The sequence below is a fragment of the Mustelus asterias genome, chromosome 1 (assembly GCF_964213995.1).
Source record: "Mustelus asterias chromosome 1, sMusAst1.hap1.1, whole genome shotgun sequence".
NCBI classification, from domain to species: Eukaryota; Metazoa; Chordata; class Chondrichthyes; order Carcharhiniformes; family Triakidae; genus Mustelus; species Mustelus asterias.
This window is the reverse complement of record NC_135801.1, coordinates 104,531,401-104,553,713: the sequence shown is the minus strand read 5'-3', so window position 1 is coordinate 104,553,713 and position 22,313 is coordinate 104,531,401. Positions and strand designations below refer to the sequence as shown.

General features: G+C 41.7%; 1 protein-coding gene across 8 annotated transcripts in view; it reads right to left on the bottom strand.

Moving 5' to 3' along the window:
* The window catches only part of tbc1d1 (TBC1 (tre-2/USP6, BUB2, cdc16) domain family, member 1), a 247,893-nt gene that overhangs the window by 52,990 nt on the left and 172,590 nt on the right, over positions 1 to 22,313 (bottom strand). For 6 of the 8 annotated variants that reach the window (XM_078215933.1, XM_078215889.1, XM_078215870.1 and 3 more), the window contains one exon: positions 4,488 to 4,673. The exons of the other annotated variants lie outside the window; for them this stretch is intronic. In XM_078215933.1, the coding sequence (XP_078072059.1) occupies positions 4,488 to 4,673 (186 nt within the window). The remainder of the gene's footprint in view (positions 1 to 4,487; positions 4,674 to 22,313) is intronic. 8 annotated transcript variants of the gene reach the window in all.

Here is a 22,313-nt window from a genome sequence, read left to right as displayed (position 1 = left end):
TAGAGCACCTAATCACAAGATGAGGTGCTGTTTCTGAGCTTGTGCTGAGGTTCATTGGTATAATGTTGCAGGCTGTGGACAGAGAAATCAGAGTGGGAGTGGGGGAGAAAGAATTAAAATGACAGGAGACTGGATGGTCAGGTCCATGCTTATGGACTGAACAGAGGTCATCTGCAAAGTAATCACTCTATATGCATTTGGTCTCAATGTAGAGACAACTGAGCAGTAAATACTAAATTGTGTATGTTAAATTTATTTTAAAATTATCCCTATAACTATTCAGTTTAGTTAAGCTTTGAGATCAAGACATTGCTTGTACAATGAATCATCAGTTTCTTAACCCATACACAAAAATGTCATTAACCAGTTTGATTATGATTGAGGGTCACCTAAGAAAGGGTTCTCCTAATTAGATTCTGACATTTGAACAAACCAATGATGCATGTTGCTACTTTCTAGCACTTTGTTTATTGTATTCGTCAAGCTCCTTGACCAGGAATTTCCTCAAGCTGCTTACTCTGCCACTGTAACCGCTAGGAAGTGTGTCAGAAACTGTGCTTACTCACAGCTCCCGCTGCGTTTCTGACAAATTGCTGCAGAGAGCTGGAGCATCTCTAAGCAAGGAAATCCTTGTTATTTCCCAAATTATTCTTAGGATATTCTTGGTGTTATACTTATGTGGTTCATAAACCAAATGATGATGATTTTGAATCAACTTAAGATTTATAACTTTGTTTTGCTATCTGACGAATCTTTCGGATTTCCTATCCACCCAGCTATTACCTTTTGCTTCCCTCCTATCCCTGACCAGATATCTGTCATCACATTGTGAAGATACTTATTTACCATCATTTTAAAAGCAAAACATTAATCATTTCACAGAACTTCTTAAAGCATTATACATTACATTGTAGAGAACTCAAAACCATCATGTTTTCTAAGATACAGATAAGGTCCTGGTACTTTATACAAGCCAACATTCTACATGTGCAAGAATGAAGAGTGAAACATTGTATTATCCAGCAGCAATAATCAAAAACCTGATTCTGTCCACTCCCAATAACAAGCCTGAACTTTTTAGCAGGGGTCACAAAATAGTAATTTTAAAAAATTATTTATTCGTGGAACATGGGCATCGCTGGCTGGCCAGCATTTATTGCCCATCCCTCACTGCCCAAGAGGAGTTGAAAGTCAACCACATTGCTGTCTAGTCTTTCTCTACACCCTATCTGTAACTGAGGAGGGAGGAAGAAACTCTTATCCATTCAGAAGATTCTGAAACAGGTGAGGATGAGGAAGCTTCCAATGGCAGAGCAGCTGGGAGACATGACTATGTAGCCAAGTAATAATCTGCAGGAGGAGATCATTACTGGATGGATCCTTGGGAAAAATTAGTTTTCATTAGGTCTTCCTATCTCACAATTGCCATCAACCAGTCTATATATACTTCCATCTCAAGAACCTTGTACATTGACATCACAAATCAACCTGTACTTAAGAGACTGCCCATTCTCCCTCCACCAGGGAGAAAATAAACAGTAATGAGGTGAACATTTATATGGCTGAAATCCTCATCATTATAACCATGAGTTCATCATACTGCAGACAAACAAGGTAACAAGTCTTTCACAATCTAGCCCTCTCAGAGGAAAGCGAATAACTATAAATGAGGGGCCTGTGATGCCAAATTGTCCATAAACAAACCAAGTCTGATGCTGAGATTGACACAGTATCAGAATTCAAATCCGATACATGCTGATAGGATTATATATGGTAACAGATGCAGATAAGGCATCTCACACGAGGAACCCATAACCATGTAACAATAGCACTTGGACAGAACTTGCACAACATCCATTCTGGCCAATGGTTCAGTTTCTGATGTGGGCACCAAATGCAACATTCCTGGCTTCCAAACATCTCAGCTTACCAAACAAAACAGATCTTTTGACAGCTGGAATTCAAATGCAGCCCAAGTATTGGGCACAGCAGATGGCCGACATTACTTGGACAATACAAAGCCTCTCGAGTTGCGATCTATACCAAGGCCAATGTGCAACACGCACAGTGGCAGCAGTGTGTACGATCGACAAGGTGCACTGCAGCAACTCTCCAAGACTTCTTCAACAGCACCTTTCAAACCCACGATCTCTGCCACCTGGAAGGGGAAGGGCAGCAGATGCCTGGGGGTATCATCATCTGTGAGATCCCCTCTAAGTCACACACCATCTGGACATGGAACTATATTACCGTTCCTTCACTGTTGCTGGCTCAAACTCCTGGAACTCCATCTCTGACATCCTGACAACACCTGGACCGCAGCAGTTAAAGAGGTGGCTTCACCACTTTCTCAAAGGTATTTCAAGATGCTGGCCTAGCCAGGAATGCCCACAACTCATGAATGAATAAATAAAGGAGGATCTTTTTTGGCATAGTACATGTGATGGGCATCATTGCTTAAGGGACTGAAGCAACACACAGAAAAGACAAAAGTATAGTCCATCTGCAAATTTAAGAATGGACATCTTTAGATACTGTAAACCAAATGTTATCTGAAATATCTTATATTCTACTGTTCTAAGTAAGTACACAGTCTATCTAAACCAATAGACAAACTGTGATCAGACACACCACACTCTGAAACCAAGTGATAGATGGCACTCAATGCAAATTCTATGGGTTTCTCATCAATTTCCCCAGTTGCTTGTTACACTGTAAGGCAACTGGTCTCACTGCAATTCTGCCTTCCACACGAGTGTTTCCAAACTCCACAGTCAAAGAACATGTTTGGAACCTTCCCCGAAACAAAGCTTTCTTTTGGATGCCTTCACCAAGGATCCACCCCCAGAGTTTCAACCTGTCCTTCAGTATTTCTCTTCCCTGATTGCCATGTGCATTCAGGTTTCCACATAATCTCGTAGGTACCCAGCCATGCCAACAGAACATCACTGCTTCACAGGCTGTATTAAGATGACACCAAACTTTTGACTTATCTCAGGCATCTGCCTTCTCACCCAGCCGACTTTAAATCTGTTTCTTGCAGTTGTCTCTGTAACTCAAAGCACTCTCTCTTCTTATTTGAATTGTCCTGAACAGGACCTTGTTCAACTTCTTGTTCCTTTAACTTAACTGCCTTCCTGCGACATTCTTTTTGTTCCCACTCCCAGTTTTTGGGACTTTCTTTTATGCTTTTGGGAAGTCTATTTTCTGCAGCTTCCATGTCCTGTTCAGCTTCTACCAACTCTAGCCTACAACTAACTCAAAAGTTCTTCATGTCCTAGAGTGGCTCTTGTTTGCAAAACAACAACTAAACTTTTCTCTAAGTCCTGTTTGCTTTTATGTCGTAAATTCTCATGATCATGCACGCATCTAAACTGAACTGAAGCCGTTAACCCTTTCAAATACAGAAACATAAAATTAATCTTACTTAAAGCCATACACCTTATTCCTAATACCCACAAGTATAAATATAGGTTGTTATCTAAAACTACCTCTATTTCCTGACACATATCTCACTAATGCTTCCTCTTATTCAACAACCTGGATGTTACTGTGCAAGCCGAGCACCAATTGCCCTCTTCAAGATTTTGAATGCTACACAAACAATTTTGAAATATCATCCACTTAAATTAATGGATCACACAACCAAATGAAAATTGGAAGGGATATTGCATCTCACTGATATTTTTCAGTCATTCAGGCATTGGTCTCAGCTCATGACCGGAGCTAAATCTTGAGTCTCAGAGCCCTTAGCTATTAGTCTTCTGGACTAGAGGTCAGATACAAACTTCAAAGAGTTGTAAATGTGTTTAGGAAAACCCCCTTGTTAGGTAATTAGGGATTATTGATTGCTTACTCTCTGTTCCATCCACGCCTGAAGCAAAAGTTAGTCATAGAGTCATAGAGGTAAACAGCACAGAAAAAGGCCCTTCAGCCCTTCGTGCCTGCGTTGGTCAAAGACAAAGCACCCAACTATTCTGATCCCATTTTCCAGCACTTGGCCCATATCCATGTATATCTTGGCATTGCAAGTGCACATCTAAATGCTTCTTAACTGTTATGAGAGTCTCTGCCTTCACCACCCTTTCTAGCAGTGCGTTCCAGACTTCTACCACCCTATGAGTGAAATGTTTTTCCTCACATCCCCTCTAAACTTCCTGCCCCTTACCTTAAATCTATTCCCCCGAGTCATTGATCCCTGCACCAAGGGGAAAAATTCTTCCTGTCTACTCTTTCTATGCTCCTCATGATTTTATACATTTCAATCATGTCCCCCATCAGTTTTTTTTGTTTCTCCACATTTCTAGAATCTTGCCCTCAAAAAAGGTTCCAATTTAACAATAGTACAAGTGGAAAAAATGAAATATGCTACATCTTAGCACTTGACCCAAGCCCTGATCATGAGCTTCCTTGCTTTAACAAACCAAAGTGGAGTATTGCGAGGGTTCGGAGACATCAGGAAGTGCAAAAATCAAGGTTCCACTAACCTTGTAGTTTCTGGTTTTCTTTTTCCATTCTGAGGAGCAGAATCTGTTGGAGAATTGCCTTCCTCCATAAATCTCGGAGCTCCCCTGATGTACGCTTCCTTTCCTCTGCAACTGCCCCCAGGTAACTGTCACTACATGTCGTTGACAAAGGGGCCCTTGAGGTAACCTCTCCTGCATCTGAATGATCTACGGAGACAGTCAGTCATTAAAAATATGTTATCTTTGTCTGAAGACCATTCACACAGCTAAAACAATTTAATGCAATTTCCTAAATGTTCAACTGGTTAACCGTGAACTGAGCTAACATAGACCATCCAAGGTTTCAGGTGTGATCCCTGGTTCATCACTAGCTAGCAATCCTAATCACAAATTGTCTTGGGGCCTGATGGGATCACACCATACCAAGGATGGGCGCATTCGAAGCAAAGGGCACAAGGAAGGTTCTTCTCAAAATACAGATCACTTTTTCCAAAATCAGATAAGAATGAGTAATTTGAACAAAACTAACAGATTGAAGGTAGCTCTACTTGCACCAATTTCTAGGATATTAGGTAACTATCTCAACTACCAAGATATCAGATCTTGACTTGTTTTTATATAATTAAAGTTTCAAAGATAAAAGATGGAAAAGCAATGAAAGATTATGTACTCATTATTCTAGCCTAAGACAAAGTATTGGACGAACCAACATGCAAACACATAGACTTAATTCCCAGTCTGTACTTAATTGGCTCATTTCAGCCTGGACAGTAGGTGAATCACTTCAAGTGGCCACAAAATCCCAAGAGGATAAAAGAAAACCATGGCCTGCGCTCCCAATCACTGTTAAGTGACCCTCAAACTACATGAACATGGAAGACAGGAGGAATTACTGCCGAGATAGCCCTCCACCTTCAAATAGCTGTTGATCTTCAGTATGATCACATATTGAAGAATGGCCAACTGGCTGAGGTCTGCCAGTATCATGGTTCCAAACTCAAGCAAGCTTCTGCAACTTAAGTGGATAATGTTGGGAGGGATGACACACTAAAAAAAATCAGCACATTACCACGGAATCATGTAGCACAGTAACAGGCTATTCAGCCCATCACTGCTTGCCAGCCTTTTTCCCAGGGCACTGTAAGATTTCCCTCTAAGTATATATCCAATTCCGTTCTGAAAGTTACCATTGAATCTACTTCTGCCACTATTATTAAATGTCCCTTTAAACTTTTCTATTCCAAGGAGAACAACCCCAGCTTCCGCAAACTCTCCATATAACTTAACTTTTTCAATATCCCAGTAAATCTTCATTGCACCAAGGCCTTCACATTCTTTCTAAAGTACGGTGCCCAGAATCAGGCAATACACCACCCAAGGCCTACTTGGTGATTTATAAAGGTTTAACTTGCATGCTTTTATGCTCTTAAAAAAGTCTTGCATTTATATCGCAACTTTCATGATCACCAAATGTCCCAAAATGATTTACAGCCAACTTTTTAAAAGTGTGGTTGCTACTGTAATGCAGGACATCTCTATTACTAAAGTCAAGGATCTCATATGCCTTCTTCAAAAATATAGCCTAATCAGCTTGTCCTATCACCTCTGAAGATCATGGACAGGTATCCCCAGTGCTGCCAGTGTACTGATCCTCTAAATCATTGTTTCAATTGCCTTACACAATTCAAATCACAAATCATTTTTAGATCCAAGTGAAAAACAAGCTAAACCTAACAACAACTTGCTTTCATGTAGCATTTTTATCAAGCACTTTTCAGGAGTATAATTAGACAAAAATTGACTCCCCAGACAAAAAAGGAGACATTAATGACCAAACAGGCAGTTTTTAATAAGGATCTTCAAGTGAGAGCTGGATTGAGAGAGCGAGACATTTAGAGAAGAAATTCCAAAATGTTATGGCCTAGTCAGCTGGATATACAGCCTAAGAATGGTCAGGTGAAGGGGGAGATGGACAAGAGTCAGGAGAGCAGGGAACATTAAATTCTTGAAGTGTTGTAGGGGTTGAAGTGGTTACAGAGATAGGGATGAGTGAGGCCACAGAGGGAACTAAATACGAATGTGGGATTAGGATTTTAAAACGGAGGCACTTGGGGACCAAGAGTTAAATGTAGGTCAACCTTTTATTTGCGAATAAATACTACCAAAGTTCTGAAAAATCTTGGCACAGATGAATTCCAAAGACAACGTAGGTGATACTATACCGAACTCTGAGTTAATTCCAATTTTAAAGTGAACTGTCAAGATGAAGCCAAATGAATATCAAATTATACCATGTTGGAGTTTGTTGGAGGACAGACCTCGATTCCTGAGGGATATCAACAATGGATACAACACAGTCTTACAAATGGGATTCTTTTGTACGTATATAATGCATTTTAAATGCAGCGTCAAAATAGAAGTTTTAAATCTCAAGTCCAGGTAAGGTTGGAAATCCAAGATCACACAGCCTAAATTGCTTGGTTGTATTTTTTAAGGTTCTTATATTTAAAAATCATTGTTCTAATCCTCGGATTAAAAATGATCAACATTACAGAGATGTCAGTAGTAGCAGCTTTCTACGCCATACACTACAGTTTTAGTTTGCTGTGACACATACACTCATCAAGGTTGGCTTCTTAGCAAATCACATTATCTTATGTAGATATTTTTCATGTTATGGCTTGTATGAGAAGGGATGGACTGTTAAAAAGAAATCAGAGGATTGCATCTTTTATTTTAAATGACTAGACTCAGTTTAGTACTACGTTCAACTCCCTCTCAACTCATTTAATTAGTTCCTGGAAGAATAACTCTGTCTTAAAACGTGTGCAAACAGTTATAAATCACTGTTTCCCACTTAAACTGCTGCTAAGTAAAACTGACAGGAGCTGCTCACAATCTACCAAGCCACTCCTATGCTGCACTGGCATGTCAGGGCATATATAAAACTACACATAAAATCCAGTGCAAAGCCTAAACTTACAATTAGTGAAAATATTCAGGTAGGAATTTAAAAGAAGCAATTTGAATACCATTGCCCTACTGTAAAAGTCTTCCTTTGTGAGTAATTACCATGTAACATTATCCTGTTTGAGTATTTTGATATACTACAATATTGAAACCATAGACCAGTCACACTGCCTCATTATCCACATTCACATGAATTAAAAATCTAGCTGTTCATTTTTGCTGACTCAACATTCAGCATTAACACTATGTGCAAATACACAGCTTAGTACGGTAGCAACCCCATGTCAAAGAATCACTGAAGCTAATACAAAGACGTCCAGACTTGACTTCTCTAAAACTGACAACAGTGCCACCTATAGGAGATGGTGAGAGGCATAATACAAACCCAACAACTTGTTCATTTTGTTAATAGAAACATAGAAACATAGAAAACTACAGCACAAAACAGGCCCTTCGGCCCCACAAGTTGTGCCGAACATATCCCTACCTTTTAGGCCTACCTATAACCCTCCATCCTATTAAGTCCCATGTACTCATCCAGGAGTCTCTTAAAAGACCCTATTGAGTTTGCTTCCACCACCACTGACAGCAGCCGATTCCACTCGCCCACCACCCTCTGTGTGAAAAACTTCCCCCTAACATTTCCCCTGTACCTACCCCCCAGCACCTTAAACCTGTGTCCTCTCGTAGCAGCCATTTCCACCCTGGGAAAAAGCCTCTGAGAGTCCACCCGATCTATGCCTCTCAACATCTTATATACCTCTATTAGGTCTCCTCTCATCCTACGTCTCTCCAAGGAGAAAAGACCGAGCTCCCTCAGCCTATCCTCATAAGGCATGCCACTCAATCCAGGCAACATCCTTGTAAATCGCCTCTGCACCCTTTCAATCTTTTCCACATCCTTCCTGTAATGAGGCGACCAGAACTGAGCACAGTACTCCAAGTGGGGTCTGACGAGGGTCTTGTATAGCTGCATCATTATCTCCGGACTCCTAAACTCAATCCCTCGATTGATAAAGGCCAGCACACCATACGCCTTCTTAACCACCTCCTCCACCTGTGGGGCTGATTTTAGAGTCCTATGGACCCGGACCCCAAGGTCCTTCTGATCCTCTACCGTACTAAGAGTCTTTCCCTTTATATTGTACTCCTTCATCCCATTTGACCTGCCAAAATGGACCACTACGCATTTATCTGGGTTGAAGTCCATCTGCCACTTCTCCGCCCAGTCTTGCATCTTATCTATGTCCCTCTGTAACTTCTGGCATCCCTCCAGACTATCCACAACCTCACCAACCTTCGTGTCGTCAGCAAACTTACCAACCCATCCCTCCACTTCCTCATCCAGGTCATTTATGAAAATGACAAACAGCAAGGGTTTATATTTATTTATGGTAATATTTAGTACAAGCGAGTGTATAATCTACCAAGTGCCTCAGAATTTTCACTATATCAGAAATACTGAGAAACGTTTGGCTAATTTAAATCCAACATCTTCGCAGCTGCTGACATCCTGTGAATTAGACTGTGGTAGAGCTTTAATGCGGATGTCAAACTTTTAAAAAACTCTCACCATAACATTTTTAACATGTTTCTATTCCTTTTAGGACTGAGGTGAGGAGAAATTTCTTCACCCAGAGTGGTGAATGTGTGGAGTTCATTACCACAGAAAGTAGTTGAGGCCAAAACATTGTGTGATTTCAGGAAGAAATTAGATGTAGCTCTTGGGGCTAAAGGGATCAAGGCATATGGGGGGGGGGATATTGTATTTGATGATCAGCCATGATCATAATGAATGGCAGAGCAGGAGCAAAGGACTGGCTAGCGCTGCTGCCTCACAGCGCCAGGGGCCCAGGTTCAATTCTCGGCTTGGGTCACTGTCTGTGTGGAGTTTACACATTCTCCTGTGTCTGCGTGGGTTTCCTCCGGGTGCTCCAGTTTCCTCCCACAGTCCAAAGATGTGCGGGTTAGGTTGATTAGCCATGCTAAAATTGCCACTTAGTGTCAAAGGGAATAGTAGGATAAATACGTGGGGTTATGGGGAGAGGGCCTTGGTGGGATTCGACTCAATGGGCCGAATGGCCTCATTCTGCGCTGTCGGGATTCTATGATTCAATGACTGAACGGCCTATTCCTGCTTCCAGTTTTGATGTTTCTATCAAGTGTAACTACACATTGCTTGTTTTGATATTAACACCTGGCAAGCAGGATCACTCCAACTACAACATCAAGAGACATGATTAATCTCCTTTCCTTGATTATTGTGGGTCTGCTCCAGGTGCTGCTAAACCTGGTGAGTGAGGGAGTTTTAAGGGTTAATTTCTCTGTTATTTTTTCTTAACTTCAGCAATCAACTAAAATTACTGTTAAAGTTAAGAGGAGTTACGTTTATTCCAGGTTTAAACGGGATGTGCAAGCTCTCCAAGAGCAGCTGCAGCTGGTTAATTAGCAACCAGCTGGAACTGGTTTTGATTCATTTGTTTTCCAGAATGTATAAACGCATGGGCTCCTCAGCGCTGTTTGGTCTGCACTGAGTGCTAAGCTCGGAATTTGGTCAGGAGGGGAACTATCAATTAAGAAAAATAAATGTATTTAATTAAGACAATATAGATGGCAGGGTGGATGATGCTACAGCTGCAGTATGTGGGGTCTCCGGGATGCCTCTGAAATCCATGGTAACCACATCTGCAGTAAATGTCTGCAGTTTGAGGAGCTTCGGCTCCGAGTTAATGAGTTGGAGGCTGAGCTGCAGACAATGTGACTCGTCAGTGAGGGAGAAAGTTACCTGGATACTGTTTGTTCTAGAAGGCAGTCACACCTCTTAGGTTAGTGTCATCTGATTTGGTCAATAGTCGGAGACTGGAGGGTGTGACTGTGAGGCAGACAGGTAAGAGAATTGAGAAGATGAGAGTAGAGGACCCTCAGCCCTTCAAGTGACCAATGAGTTCGAGGATCTTATACATTAGGTCATAGAACCCTACAGTGCAGAAGGAGGCCGTTTACCCATCGAGTCTGCACCGACCACAATCCCACCCAGGCGCTACCCCCATAACCCCATGCAGTTATCCTAGCTAATCCCCCTGACACTAAGGGACAATTTAGCATGCCCAATCCACCTAACTCACACATCTTTGGACAGGGGGAGGAAACTGGAGCACCCGGAGGAAACCCACGCAGACATGGGGAGAACGTGCAAACTCCACACAGACAGTGACCCAAGCCAGGAATCGAATCCGGATCCCTGGCTCTGTGAGGCAGCAGTGCAAACCACTGTGCCACCCTGCTGCCAAGAGCTACAGAGTGGATGTGCAGGCTGATCGTGGCACCATGACACAGGAAGCCATTCGAGAGGGGGGGGCGGGGGTGGAGAATGGGAGTTAAAAGGAATGTAGTGCTAGTCAGGAGGAGCAACACTGTTCTCTGCAGTCAAGAGTGAGAATCCAGAAGGCCGTGCTGTCTACTGAGTGTCAGGGTTTAGGATATCTGCCCAGGGCTGGAGAGGAACCTGCAGTGGGGACGGGGACGGGGGGGGGGGGGGGGGGGACGGGGGACGGGGGGGGGGACGGGGGGGGGGGGTGTGTGTGTGTGTGTGTGTGGAGATCCAGTCATTGTAGTCCATGTCGGTACAAACAACATAAATAGCACAAAAAAGAGGTTCTGCACGGAGAGCATAAGGAGCTAGGTACTAAATTAAAAAGCAAAACCTCAAAGCTAATAATCTCTGGAATATTACCCAAGCCACATATGAATTAGCATAAGGGTGAATAAAATTAGAGAGATGAATACATGGCTCAAAGTCTGGTGTGGGAGAAGTGGGTTCTGATTCACGGGGCACTGACACTAATACTGGGGAAGGTGGGGGCTGTACTTTTAGGACGGTCCAGCAAGCCACATAACTAGGGAAACAGAGAGGATTTTAAACTAAATAGTAAGGACAAGGGATCAAATTTGGGAAAATGTGATAAATCAGAGAGTAAGACAAGGTAAGAGAGAACGGTATGAATATGGGAAATGATAGACCATGACAGGAAGAGACAGAGTACAAATCTAAATCAACTGATAAGGCTAGAGGTTAGAAAAATAACAAAAGGACAAAACTAAAGGCTCTTTATCTGAATGCACAAAGCATTTGAAGCAAAGCAAGTGAATTGATAGCACAATTAGAAATAAATAAGTACAATCTGATATTAGAGACATGGCTACAGGGCAACATGGAGTGGGCCCAAATATTGAAGGGATGACATTTAGGAGGGACAGAAAGCTCGGAAAAGTTTGGGAGTTGGGGGTGGAATTGTGAGGAGGCTACAAAGGGATATAGATAGGTTAAGTGGGCAGACAAAGTTTGGTAAATGGTTTATAATGTGGAAAAATATGAAACTATCCATTTTGGCAGGAAAAATAAAGCATATCTAAATGGTGAGAGATTGTAGAGCTTCAGGATGCAGAGGGACCTAGGTGTCCTAGTGCATGAATCACAAAAGGCTAGGCTGCAGATAGAAAAATAATTAGGAAAGCTAATAGAATGCTATCATTTATTGCGAGGGGAATTGAATATAAAAGTAGGGAGGCAATGCTCTGGAGCATGTTCCCTCCAACCACATTATCTGTAACTTTTAAGACCTGGCTGGCTGTAGAGATTTGCATTCTAATTAGTATTCTGTAACTTGATTTCTGTGTCTGTGCACTGTTGGAGAACAGAGACCACTCCATCTGACGAAGGAGCAGCAAGCTCCGAAAGCTTATGGTATTTGGTACCAAATAAACCTGTTGGACTTTAACCTGTTGTTGTGAGACTTCTTACGATAATTTTTTTCTCAGAGGATCATTAATCTTTGGAACTCTTTTCCCTAAAAGGCAGTGGAAGCAGAGTCTTTGAATATTTTTCAGGCAGAGGTAGATAGATTCCTGATTAGCAAGGAGGTGAAAAGTTATTGAGCTCGATGGAAATGTGGACCTGTTGTGTATATAAACTTTTTTAAAGGTTTTGGACAAAGTAGCATGTAATAAACTTGTTAGCAGGAAAAACTCATGAGATTAAATGGGAGTGGCAATGTGAATACCAAATTGGCATAAGGGGCAGAAAGTATTAGTGAACCATTGTGACGCTGGAGGGAAGTATGGAATAGCGTTCATCAGGGAACAATATTAGGGCTAGTGTTCTTTTTGATATGTAATGAATGACTTGGACTTAGGGTATATTCAGCCATTAACAGCTAACAGGTTTATAAGCACATACTTAGAAATTTGAAGTGTGAAACATCCTTACATTGTAAAGAAAGAGAAATACTTTGTATGTGCTGAATACAGATTTTCAAAAATTGTAAGTGTTATTGGTCTAAGCTGCTAAATTGTTTTTCTATTTGAGAAAATTGTAGGTCAAGTCACGATGGGTTATATCATTCCAATTATGCGACTATCACAATGTGGGAGACACGTTTGAAAATCAGTGATAAATAACAAGTTGATGGGGCTCAGTATTTATCTCATTACACCAAATATATTAGTTAAAATTGACTTGTGTTCCACAGTCTAAAAATGTTTTTAAAAGATAGGTCAAGATAGCAAGCCTACATATATTTCCACTGTAGCACTGCTTAATTCATAAGGTTTCACACCTGTAAAGCACGGTTTAAATGCAGTGTATAAGAAACATTTGTGCAAATGGGAACTTTAGCAATGTTCAAAGGCAATCCAGCCATCGACAGTCAAAAACAAAAGAACTTCACACTTTACAGGGAGGTTCTGCTAAGTTGCAACTGGCAGGTGAAAGGGTTAACACCCACAGAAAGCACAGCCCTTTTTGCTACTTTGCAACGCCCTTAAACCACAAACTTAATGTGGCAATGGGTTTAGACCTCAAGAAAGAATTCATTTTTACAAAGATGCCAAACAGAGACAATTTCTCAACTTTCCATAATACTATATTATAATTTTAGTGGAAGAAACTAAAGCTATTAGATATTTGATTTGATTTGTTACATTATTGGTATACAGTGAAAAGTATTGTTTCTTGTGCGCTATACAGACAAAGCATACCGTTCATTGAGAAGGAAAGGAGAGGGTGCAGACTGTAGTGTTACTATCATAGCTAGGGTGTAGAGAAAGATCAACTTAATGAGAGGTAGGTGCATTCAAAGGTCTGACAGTAGCAGGGAAGAAGCTGTTCTTGAGTCGGTTGGTAGGTGACCTCAGACTTTTGTATCTTTTTCTCGACAGAAAAAGGTGGAAGAGAGAATGTCCGGCGTGCACGGGATCCTTGATTACATTGGCTGCTTTTCCGAGGCAGCGGGACGTCATTACATTGTCCTATTCAGATAACAGCTCAAGTATATATTTGGATAATTAATTGTAGACCAATCAGAAAAATACAAATCTAATTCTAGCAATTTGTCTGTGTGCTGAAATGTTCAGTCAATGTGGCTGGAAAGACAGAATAGCTAAACAAAATTGAACCATGTATAACATATATCAATGATAATTTTATTCTAATTTAATGAAATGCATCCAATTTCATTTGTTATGTTACTAAACCACTTAACCACTGTGGTGAATGCCAAAGGTACAGTCCCTGCTTCCTTTTGGTTTCAGTGGGTGGGGCAAGAGAGAAAAAAAACATTTTGTAAGAAAAATAAACACCTATAAAAACTTTGTTTTTATATTTAATTTACATTTTTTCCTCAATATTTTAATCTTTTTTTCAGTTGTGATGAAGCTATGATTTCTGTCAAAGAATATTTTGTTGTTGCACTCGTTAGAAGGTTTGCTGAATTCAGGTCTGCTATTTTAATTCTCTCAAGATAAGAGCTGGTGCAGATGTGATGGGCCAAATGGCCTCCTTCTGCGCTGTAACAATTTGGTGATTCTGTGTATTTTAGATTTTCAGTTATTCTGCAGTGTAGGCAGTGTGTTGTGCAGTAAGGTATATGGCTACATGGATTGAACTTCCAAAAGCTTTTTAAAATCACAAATGTCATAAGAGCCTCACAGAAATGCATTACTCTGGAGCCTTGTTTACCAATTCTAAGGTTGACTGCAGCCAAATAATTGAACATCTTTAACTGATTTAAGTACAACAGCTAAGCAGCAATTCTGTCACAATCTGGTCATGCAGTAGCAACCATGTTCATAAAAACAGTCTACATTTCTATAATACCTTGAAATTAGAAAGAGAACGTCTCTGGTTGCTTCTTTCCAGAAGGCCCATTTGTGCCACACAGGCTCTTTACAGGCCAGTGACGGGTCTTCACCCAAGATCAAGGACCCCAGGGTAGAATTCCCACGGCCAGCAGCTCTTCTGCGCTCTGCAGTGCCCCCACGGAGAGACACAGGCACAGGTGAGTGATGACAGGGCAAGGGTCACGGGGTGGGGGTTGGCTCCCCTTGGCATTCAATGGCATTGTCATCACTGAATCCCCCATTATCAACATCCTGGGAGTTACTATTGACAAGAAACTGAACTGGATTAGCAATATAAATACTGTGGCTACCAGATCAGGTCAGAGGCTAGGAATCCTATGGTGGGTAATTCACCTCCTGACCCCCCAAACTGTCCACCACCTACAAGGCACAGGTCAGGAGTGTGATGGAATATTCTTCACTTGCCTGGATGAGTGCAGGTCCAACATCACTCAAGAAGCTCAACACCATCCAGGACAAAGCAGCCTGCTTCATTGATACACCTTCTACAAATGTTCAATCGCTCCACCACCGATGAACAGTGGCAGCAGTGTGTACCATTTACAAGGTGCACTGCAGGAACTCACCATGGTTCCTTCGGTAAAACCTTCCAATGCCAAAGCTACTACCATCTAGAAGGCCAAGGTCAGCAGGTACTTGGGAATACTACTGTCCGGAAGTTCCCTTTCAAGTCACTCGCCATCCTGACTGGGAAATATATCGCCGTTCCTTCACCGTTGCTAGGTCACAATTCTGGAACTCCCTCCCTAACAGCACTGCGGGTGTGCCTACAGCAGCAGTTCAAGAAGCAGATTACCACTACCTTCTCAAGGACAATTAGGGCTGGACAATAAATGCTGGCCTAACCAGCAATGTCTACATCCCAGAAAAAGAAAGAAAGAAATGTGCTATTTTTAAAAAATGCAAATAACACATCTTTAAAAACTCCCTTTCTTAAACAAATATATTTGAGCTCATATTGTTAGACAAACTTATTATATTCAAATATCATGCTCGACGGTTACCCATGTGGAAAAATAAAAATATAGTCAGCAACGGTGAACTCAACAGGTCACCTGCCTGCCTCCTGCAGAAGTCAGCACAGAACAGAAAGCCCAAAACTAACCCTCTCAACACCACACTCATCAGTCTTTCTGTGTCTTTTTCTATTTACCATCATCTTTTTTCTGTTGCCTTGTCAGTTCTCTGACAAGCCATTCTTTATTGATATTCTTTTAAAGATACTAAATCGAATTTTAAAATCTCTCACATGTACAAGCATTTAAACCTGATGTTCTGTTTAAAGCAGCATAAAATCCAGCAGTCTCACTGCAGAAGTCACACTCAGTGTCAAAACAGCCTTACTTTTCCATCAACTACCTGAATATTGTATAATTGAGAAGAATTCTCCCAATCTTCATATTTTGGACAATCACCCATTTACAACAGTGTCTTTTTTGGCACAATTTATGGACCCAAAAAAGCCCCTAAGAAGTTTTATTTATTAAGTTATTTGTTTGACTGCTTTTGATGATAAAATGTTCTCACTGCTAAAACCGAATACAATTTAGTTAACTCAGATTCATATTTGAAATGATGTAACTTATTGTAAGAGTTTTCTTTAAAAACACACCCCTCCAAAGAAAAAGAGATGTTTATATACATATTTGTAGACACACAGGTTTATTGGATTCTCCCTACTACGGCACAGAGAGTTCAGCTGAACAAGCAAAAGATAATTTCTGGCAGCCAGATAAATTAGATAGATACTTAAGAGGAGGGAAAACACAAATAAGAGAAATTGCGAATATAGACAAGCCCGTTCTCAACTTACATCCAACCTGCTCTCTGGTTACAATTCACTAGGGTGGAGTGCACACTATAAACCAAAGAACAAACTGAATTGAATGCAAGTAAACAGGATAGTAACAACTAGTTCAAAGAACAAGATTTAAGTTATTAAATATAGGCCTTTTCATCACCACATTCCAGAGCCTGCCCATTTCGGTTGCAGTTACCCTTCCAGACAATGATCTCAAAACAGTCGTGTCTTAATTTAAGAAATAACTTCAGTCATCTTTCAGCATGTCAATAGTAAAAACAAACAAATCCAGCAACTCAGTGCTCAGTAAAGTAACCATAGCAAACCAAATTCTGCTGAACTGCAGAAGTGTATTTCGGCAAGCACTTTCAAGAACAAAGAAAAATACAGCACAGGAAGAGTCCCTTCGGCCCCTCCAAGCCCATGCTGATCATGGTGCCCTAACTAAACCAAAAGAGAAACCTTCTGCTCTTACTCGGTCTGTATCCCTCTATTCCCTCCCTATTCATGGATCCATCTAGATGCCTCTTAAATGTTGCTAATGTGCCTGCTTCCACCACCAACTCTCACAGCGTGTTCCAGGCTATTCAAAGGAATGTTGAATATAACCGATTTAAGCAAAAATACTCCTGTGGGTGTAGCTACATCTCAGGGACTGCAGAGATTCAAGAATACAGCTCACCAGCAGCTCTGCAAGGGCAATCAGGGCCTGGCTTTCATCCCACACATGAATAAAAAACTCTTCAGTGTATATAATTTTTTATTATGGACTGTCTCACTGTATTTAGAATATAGAGTCAAACAACAGAATATCCAGTGGGGGAAACAGACAATCCCAGAATCATTTACCTTTCTGTAAACCAGTCGTGAATGGTGGTGGACAATTAAATAACAGGAGGAAGCTCCACAAATATCCCCATCCTCAATGAGTCCAGCGCATCAGTGCAAAAGGTAAAGCTGAAGCATTTGCAACAATCTTCAGCCAGAAATGCCAAGTGGATGATCCATCTCAGCCTCCTCTGGAGGTCTCCAGCATCACAGATATCAGCCTTCAGGAATTCAACTCACTCCACGTGATATCAAGAAATAGCTGAGGGCACTGGATACTGCAAAGGCTATGGGCCCTGACAATATTTTGGCATTAGTACTCAAAACATGTGCTCCAGAACTTGCTGTGTTCCTATCCAATATGCTCCCTGCGTTCTCCCCATGTCTGCATGGGTTTTCTCCGTGTCCTCTGGTTTCCTCCCACTGTCCGAAAGAAGTGCTGGTTAGGTGCACTGGCCATGTTTAATTCTCCCGCAGTGTACTCAAACAGGCGTTGGAGTGTGGCGACTAGGGGATTTTCACAACAACTTCATTGCAGTGTTAATGTAAGCCTACTTGTGACAATAATAAATAAACTTTAAAACTTCTTTTTAAGATGTTCCCGCACAGCTACAACACTGGCATCTATCCAGCAAATTGTCCAGGTATGTCCTGTCCAAAAAAGCAGAGCAAGTTCAACCCGGCCAATTACCTCCCCATCAGCCTACTTTTGATCATAAGCAAAAAACATCATTGATAGTGCTATCAAGCAGCACTTACTTAGCAATAAACTCTCACTGATGCTTAGTTTGGGTTCCACCATGGCCATTTAACTCCTGAACTCATTCCAGCCTTGATCCAAACCTGGACAAAGATCTGAACTCCAGCGGAGATGAGAGTAACTGCCATTGGTATCAAGGCAGCATTTGACCGAGTGTGGCATCAAGCAGCCCTAGCAAAACTGGAATTAGGAATTGGGGGAAACTCTTCACTGGTTGGAGTCATACCTGGCACAAAGGAAGATGGTGGTTATTATTGCAAGTCAATCATTTCAGTCATGGAATGCTGCTGCAGGAGTCCCTCAGAGTAATGTCCTGGGCCCAACCATCTTCAGCTGCTTCAGCAATGACCTTCACTCCATTATAAGCTCAGAAGTGGGGATGCTCACTGATGATTGCACCATGTTCAGCACCATTTGCAACTCTTCAGATACTGAAGCAGTTACTCTCCATAGACCTGGGCAATATTCAGGCTTGGGCTGGTAAGTGACAAAATGTGCGCAGCACAAGGGCCAGGCAATGACCATCTCCAAAAAGAGAGAATCTAACCATTGGCCCATGACATTCAATGGTGTTATCATTGCTGAATCACCTACTGTCAACATCCTGGGGGCTACCATTGGCCAGAAACTGAACTGAATCAGCCATATACATACTATGAGTACAAGAGCAAGTCAGAGGGTAGGAGAGACTGCAGTGAGTAACTCACCCCCTGACTCCCCAAAGCCTGTCCACATCTATAAGACACAAGTCAGGAGCATGATGGAATACTCTCCACTTGCCTGGATGAGTGCAGTGCTAATAATACTCGAGAGGCTCAATACCATCCAGGACAAAACAGCCCACTTGACGGACACTGCATCCACCACCTTAAGCATTCAATCCCTCCACCACTGACACACAGTGACAGCAGTATGTACCAGCTACAAGATGCACTGCAGCAGCTCACCAGGCCTCCTTCAAAGGCACCTTCCAAACCCGTGACCTCCACCATCTAGACGGACAAAGACAGCAAATACATGGGAACACCACCACCTGCAAGTTCCCCTCCAAGTCGCACACCACCCTGACTTGGAAATATAATCGGCATTCTTTCACTGTTGCTGGGTCAAAATCCTGGAACTCCCTCCCTAACAGCATTGTGGGTGCACCTATACTTCGGGGACTGCAGTGGTTCAAGAAAGCAGCTCACCACCACATTCGAGGGCAATTAGGGATGGGCAATAAATGCTGGTCTAGCCATTAAAGTCCACATTCCACGAGTAAATTAGTAAGTTTATTTATTAGTCACAAGCAGTCTTACATTAATGAAGTTACTCTGAAAATCCCCATGAACAAAAAAAACTACTCATATTAAATATTCAAAATACAACCAGAGAAGGAAAACAGCACGCATAACAACATCACTGCAATTTCTGACGGAGTTGTGAAGATTATTCCGGCCAGCAAGGTGCATTCTCCTTGACAATTTAAGTAATCCCAATAAGGCATGCAGCATAGTGAAAGCTTCCTGTATGGAGTTAACAGCCATAGTGAATATATGTTGGACTCTCACTTATTCACCAGCTATCCTGGTGGGAAGAGACCTTATTAAATGAGTGCTGGCATATCCCAGATTTTCTGTCCAATACGTTTGAAAAAAAGCAGGAGTGTTTGCTTTCCTGGAAATAAAGAGCTGCTGTAAATTTTCAATATGGGGAGGTGTGCACACCTCATGTACAAGGGTAGATATTCGATGGAGGCGGCAAGAGGAGGATGAGCTGATGGATAAAGTGAAAGGGAAGAGTAAAATAAAAGCAAAGTACTGTAGGTGCTGGAATCTGAAACCAAAGGAGAAAATGCTGGAAAATCTCAGCAGGTCTGGCAGCATCTGTAAGAAGAGAAAAGAGCTGACGGTTTGAGTCCAGGTGACCCTTTGTCAAAGCATAAAGGAGGGAAGTGTAGAATGTTTGCGAGCTCCATAGCTTTATCTCTCTTCCCGTCCTATTTGTATTAATTTCTTACTATCGCAAAACCCACAGTAACCATTGACCGCCCAGTACCACCCTGCCCCAACCAAATTTTATGAGTCTAAACAGCAAATGCCAGATGACTATTCAACTTTAGGGGCACCAAAGCCACACCCAATCCGGTCCTCAACTGTCCACAGTATGGGCATGTTCAAGGCAGAAGAAAAATACAAACGCTCATTAGCAACCACAAAACCATCCTTGGCAGCTAATCCGGGAGTGCAGGGACCAACTAAAGAATCATATTTACTGGCTGGATGAGCCTAACTAATTCAGCACAGATTGGAAATAGAATCAGAGGCCTTCTGCACAGGCCTAAAGCACACTGTATGCTGCAATTGCAGACCACAGCACTGCCAGAGCTATATTGACTGTCTTTCAATGTAGTCAAGATAATTTTGCTTAGATGGAAACTCTCTGCTGTACATCTCTTAAGTGGGAAGATAACAATCATAGAAAAGTTTTGTACATATTTCAATATTAAAAATAAAGCACAGACATTCGTCATGCCACCATGCAGCCTCGATAACAAAACGGTTCGAAAGGGCACTGAGCACTGTGGGACTTTTAATCTTTCACCAAACCCATTCAAATCAGCATTGACCCCTTCCTAGCAACAAGAACAGGAAAAATCTTTTCAGCTCCATTAAGTTTCTCAATTGTAAATTGAGACTTCTGTAAATTCATTCATTGCTCAAGACTTTCTTTCCCAACTTCAAAGTAAATTCCTGTCATCAGTGGGTCACTGTAGTGACATTGTTCCACAATGAAAAAAAACAAACCAAGTTCCAGGAAAGTTGCCCAACCCATGGCAGATCATTGCTCAATAAATCTCACTATTGTGATTAGACACTGCTCGTTGCAGGTTAGTTAACTCCATAAATTCTGATCCTCTTCCACCTTAACACACAAAATGTTTTCGAGTCAGGAAAAGAACAACAGCTCCATCTAGCCCATACAATGGTGATGCCTTATGCATGACAGTATAGCTACTCCCAACCCATCCAGAGATATGTTAGCTCCTGGGAAAGGTGAATAACCAGATTAAAAACAAAGGCAATATGGGAAAAATTTCCCTCCGCGCCCTCTAGGTAGTTAAACTAGTCCAGAACATCAGTTTGACCCTGCTTCATAATACAGGGTACTTACTTACCTGTTGTAGATGATCTTTTCTCCAACCAGAATTGGGTTCAGGTCGCTTTTGTAGGAATTCAGTAAATCAGCATTCACTATGTGACCCAGCAACCTATTCCACCGAGGCACTATTCCCTGGAAAAAGACGACTAGGTTGTCCGGCCTGCTTCTCCCCTTGCAGAACGTGTAACACTAAACCACACAGCTGGGAAGAAAAAATGACTCTTAAACCCATCCTAGTTCTTTGGTTATTTTCTAAATCTCAATGCCGGCTTTTTGTCTTTTTTTAATATAAAAAAAAGTATACAAATCCTGGAGTCTTCCTCTGACTGAGGTGTTTTTAAAAGGGTACCAATTTTGTGGCTGCCACCTGTTCCTTTCCCAAATCCTCAGTATCTCCTGCCATGTGAGGGGCCCAGTATACTAAATGAGACCAGCCAAGGTCGTATACAAGGACAAAATGGTGTGTTTTTTTTGTGGTGAATTGCCCTCAGAGTACAACCAGGGGCCTGGTTCTCTTTAGATGCAGATACATGACAATGATTCAGAATAAGAAGTCTCACAACACCAGGTTAAAGTCCAACAGGTTTATTTGGTAGCAAATACCATAAGCTTTCGGAGCACTGCTCCTTCGTCAGATGGAGTGGACATTTGGAGTGGACATTTGAAGTGGAGTGGACATTTCCACTCCATCTGACAAAGGAGCAGTGCTCCAACAGCTTATGGTATTTGCTACCAAATAAACCTGTTGGACTTTAACCTGGTGTTGTGAGACTTCTTACTGTGTTCACCCCAGTCCAACGCTGGCATCTCCACATAATGATTCAGAACCCATAGAGCATGACTACAAATTATTTTTGTTCACCACTGGTTTCAATTCTGCTGACTGCAGGTTGCATGTATATTTACCATTAAATCTGCCCACATGCAATTACTTGAATTGGACCCGATATCCGGCACAGGAATCACAAATGCAATTATCCTACGCCCAGTCCTGTTGAGAGGCAGGCAGTAGGTAAACTTTGCCCTGTTACTGATCAGCATGATTGCAAACCCAGCATGAAATGTGACAAAACTGGCCTGCATCTCTTAAAGGAGAGCTGCATTCTTGTTCTGGGAGCTGCGGCAATAATATCTGGAAGGTTTGACT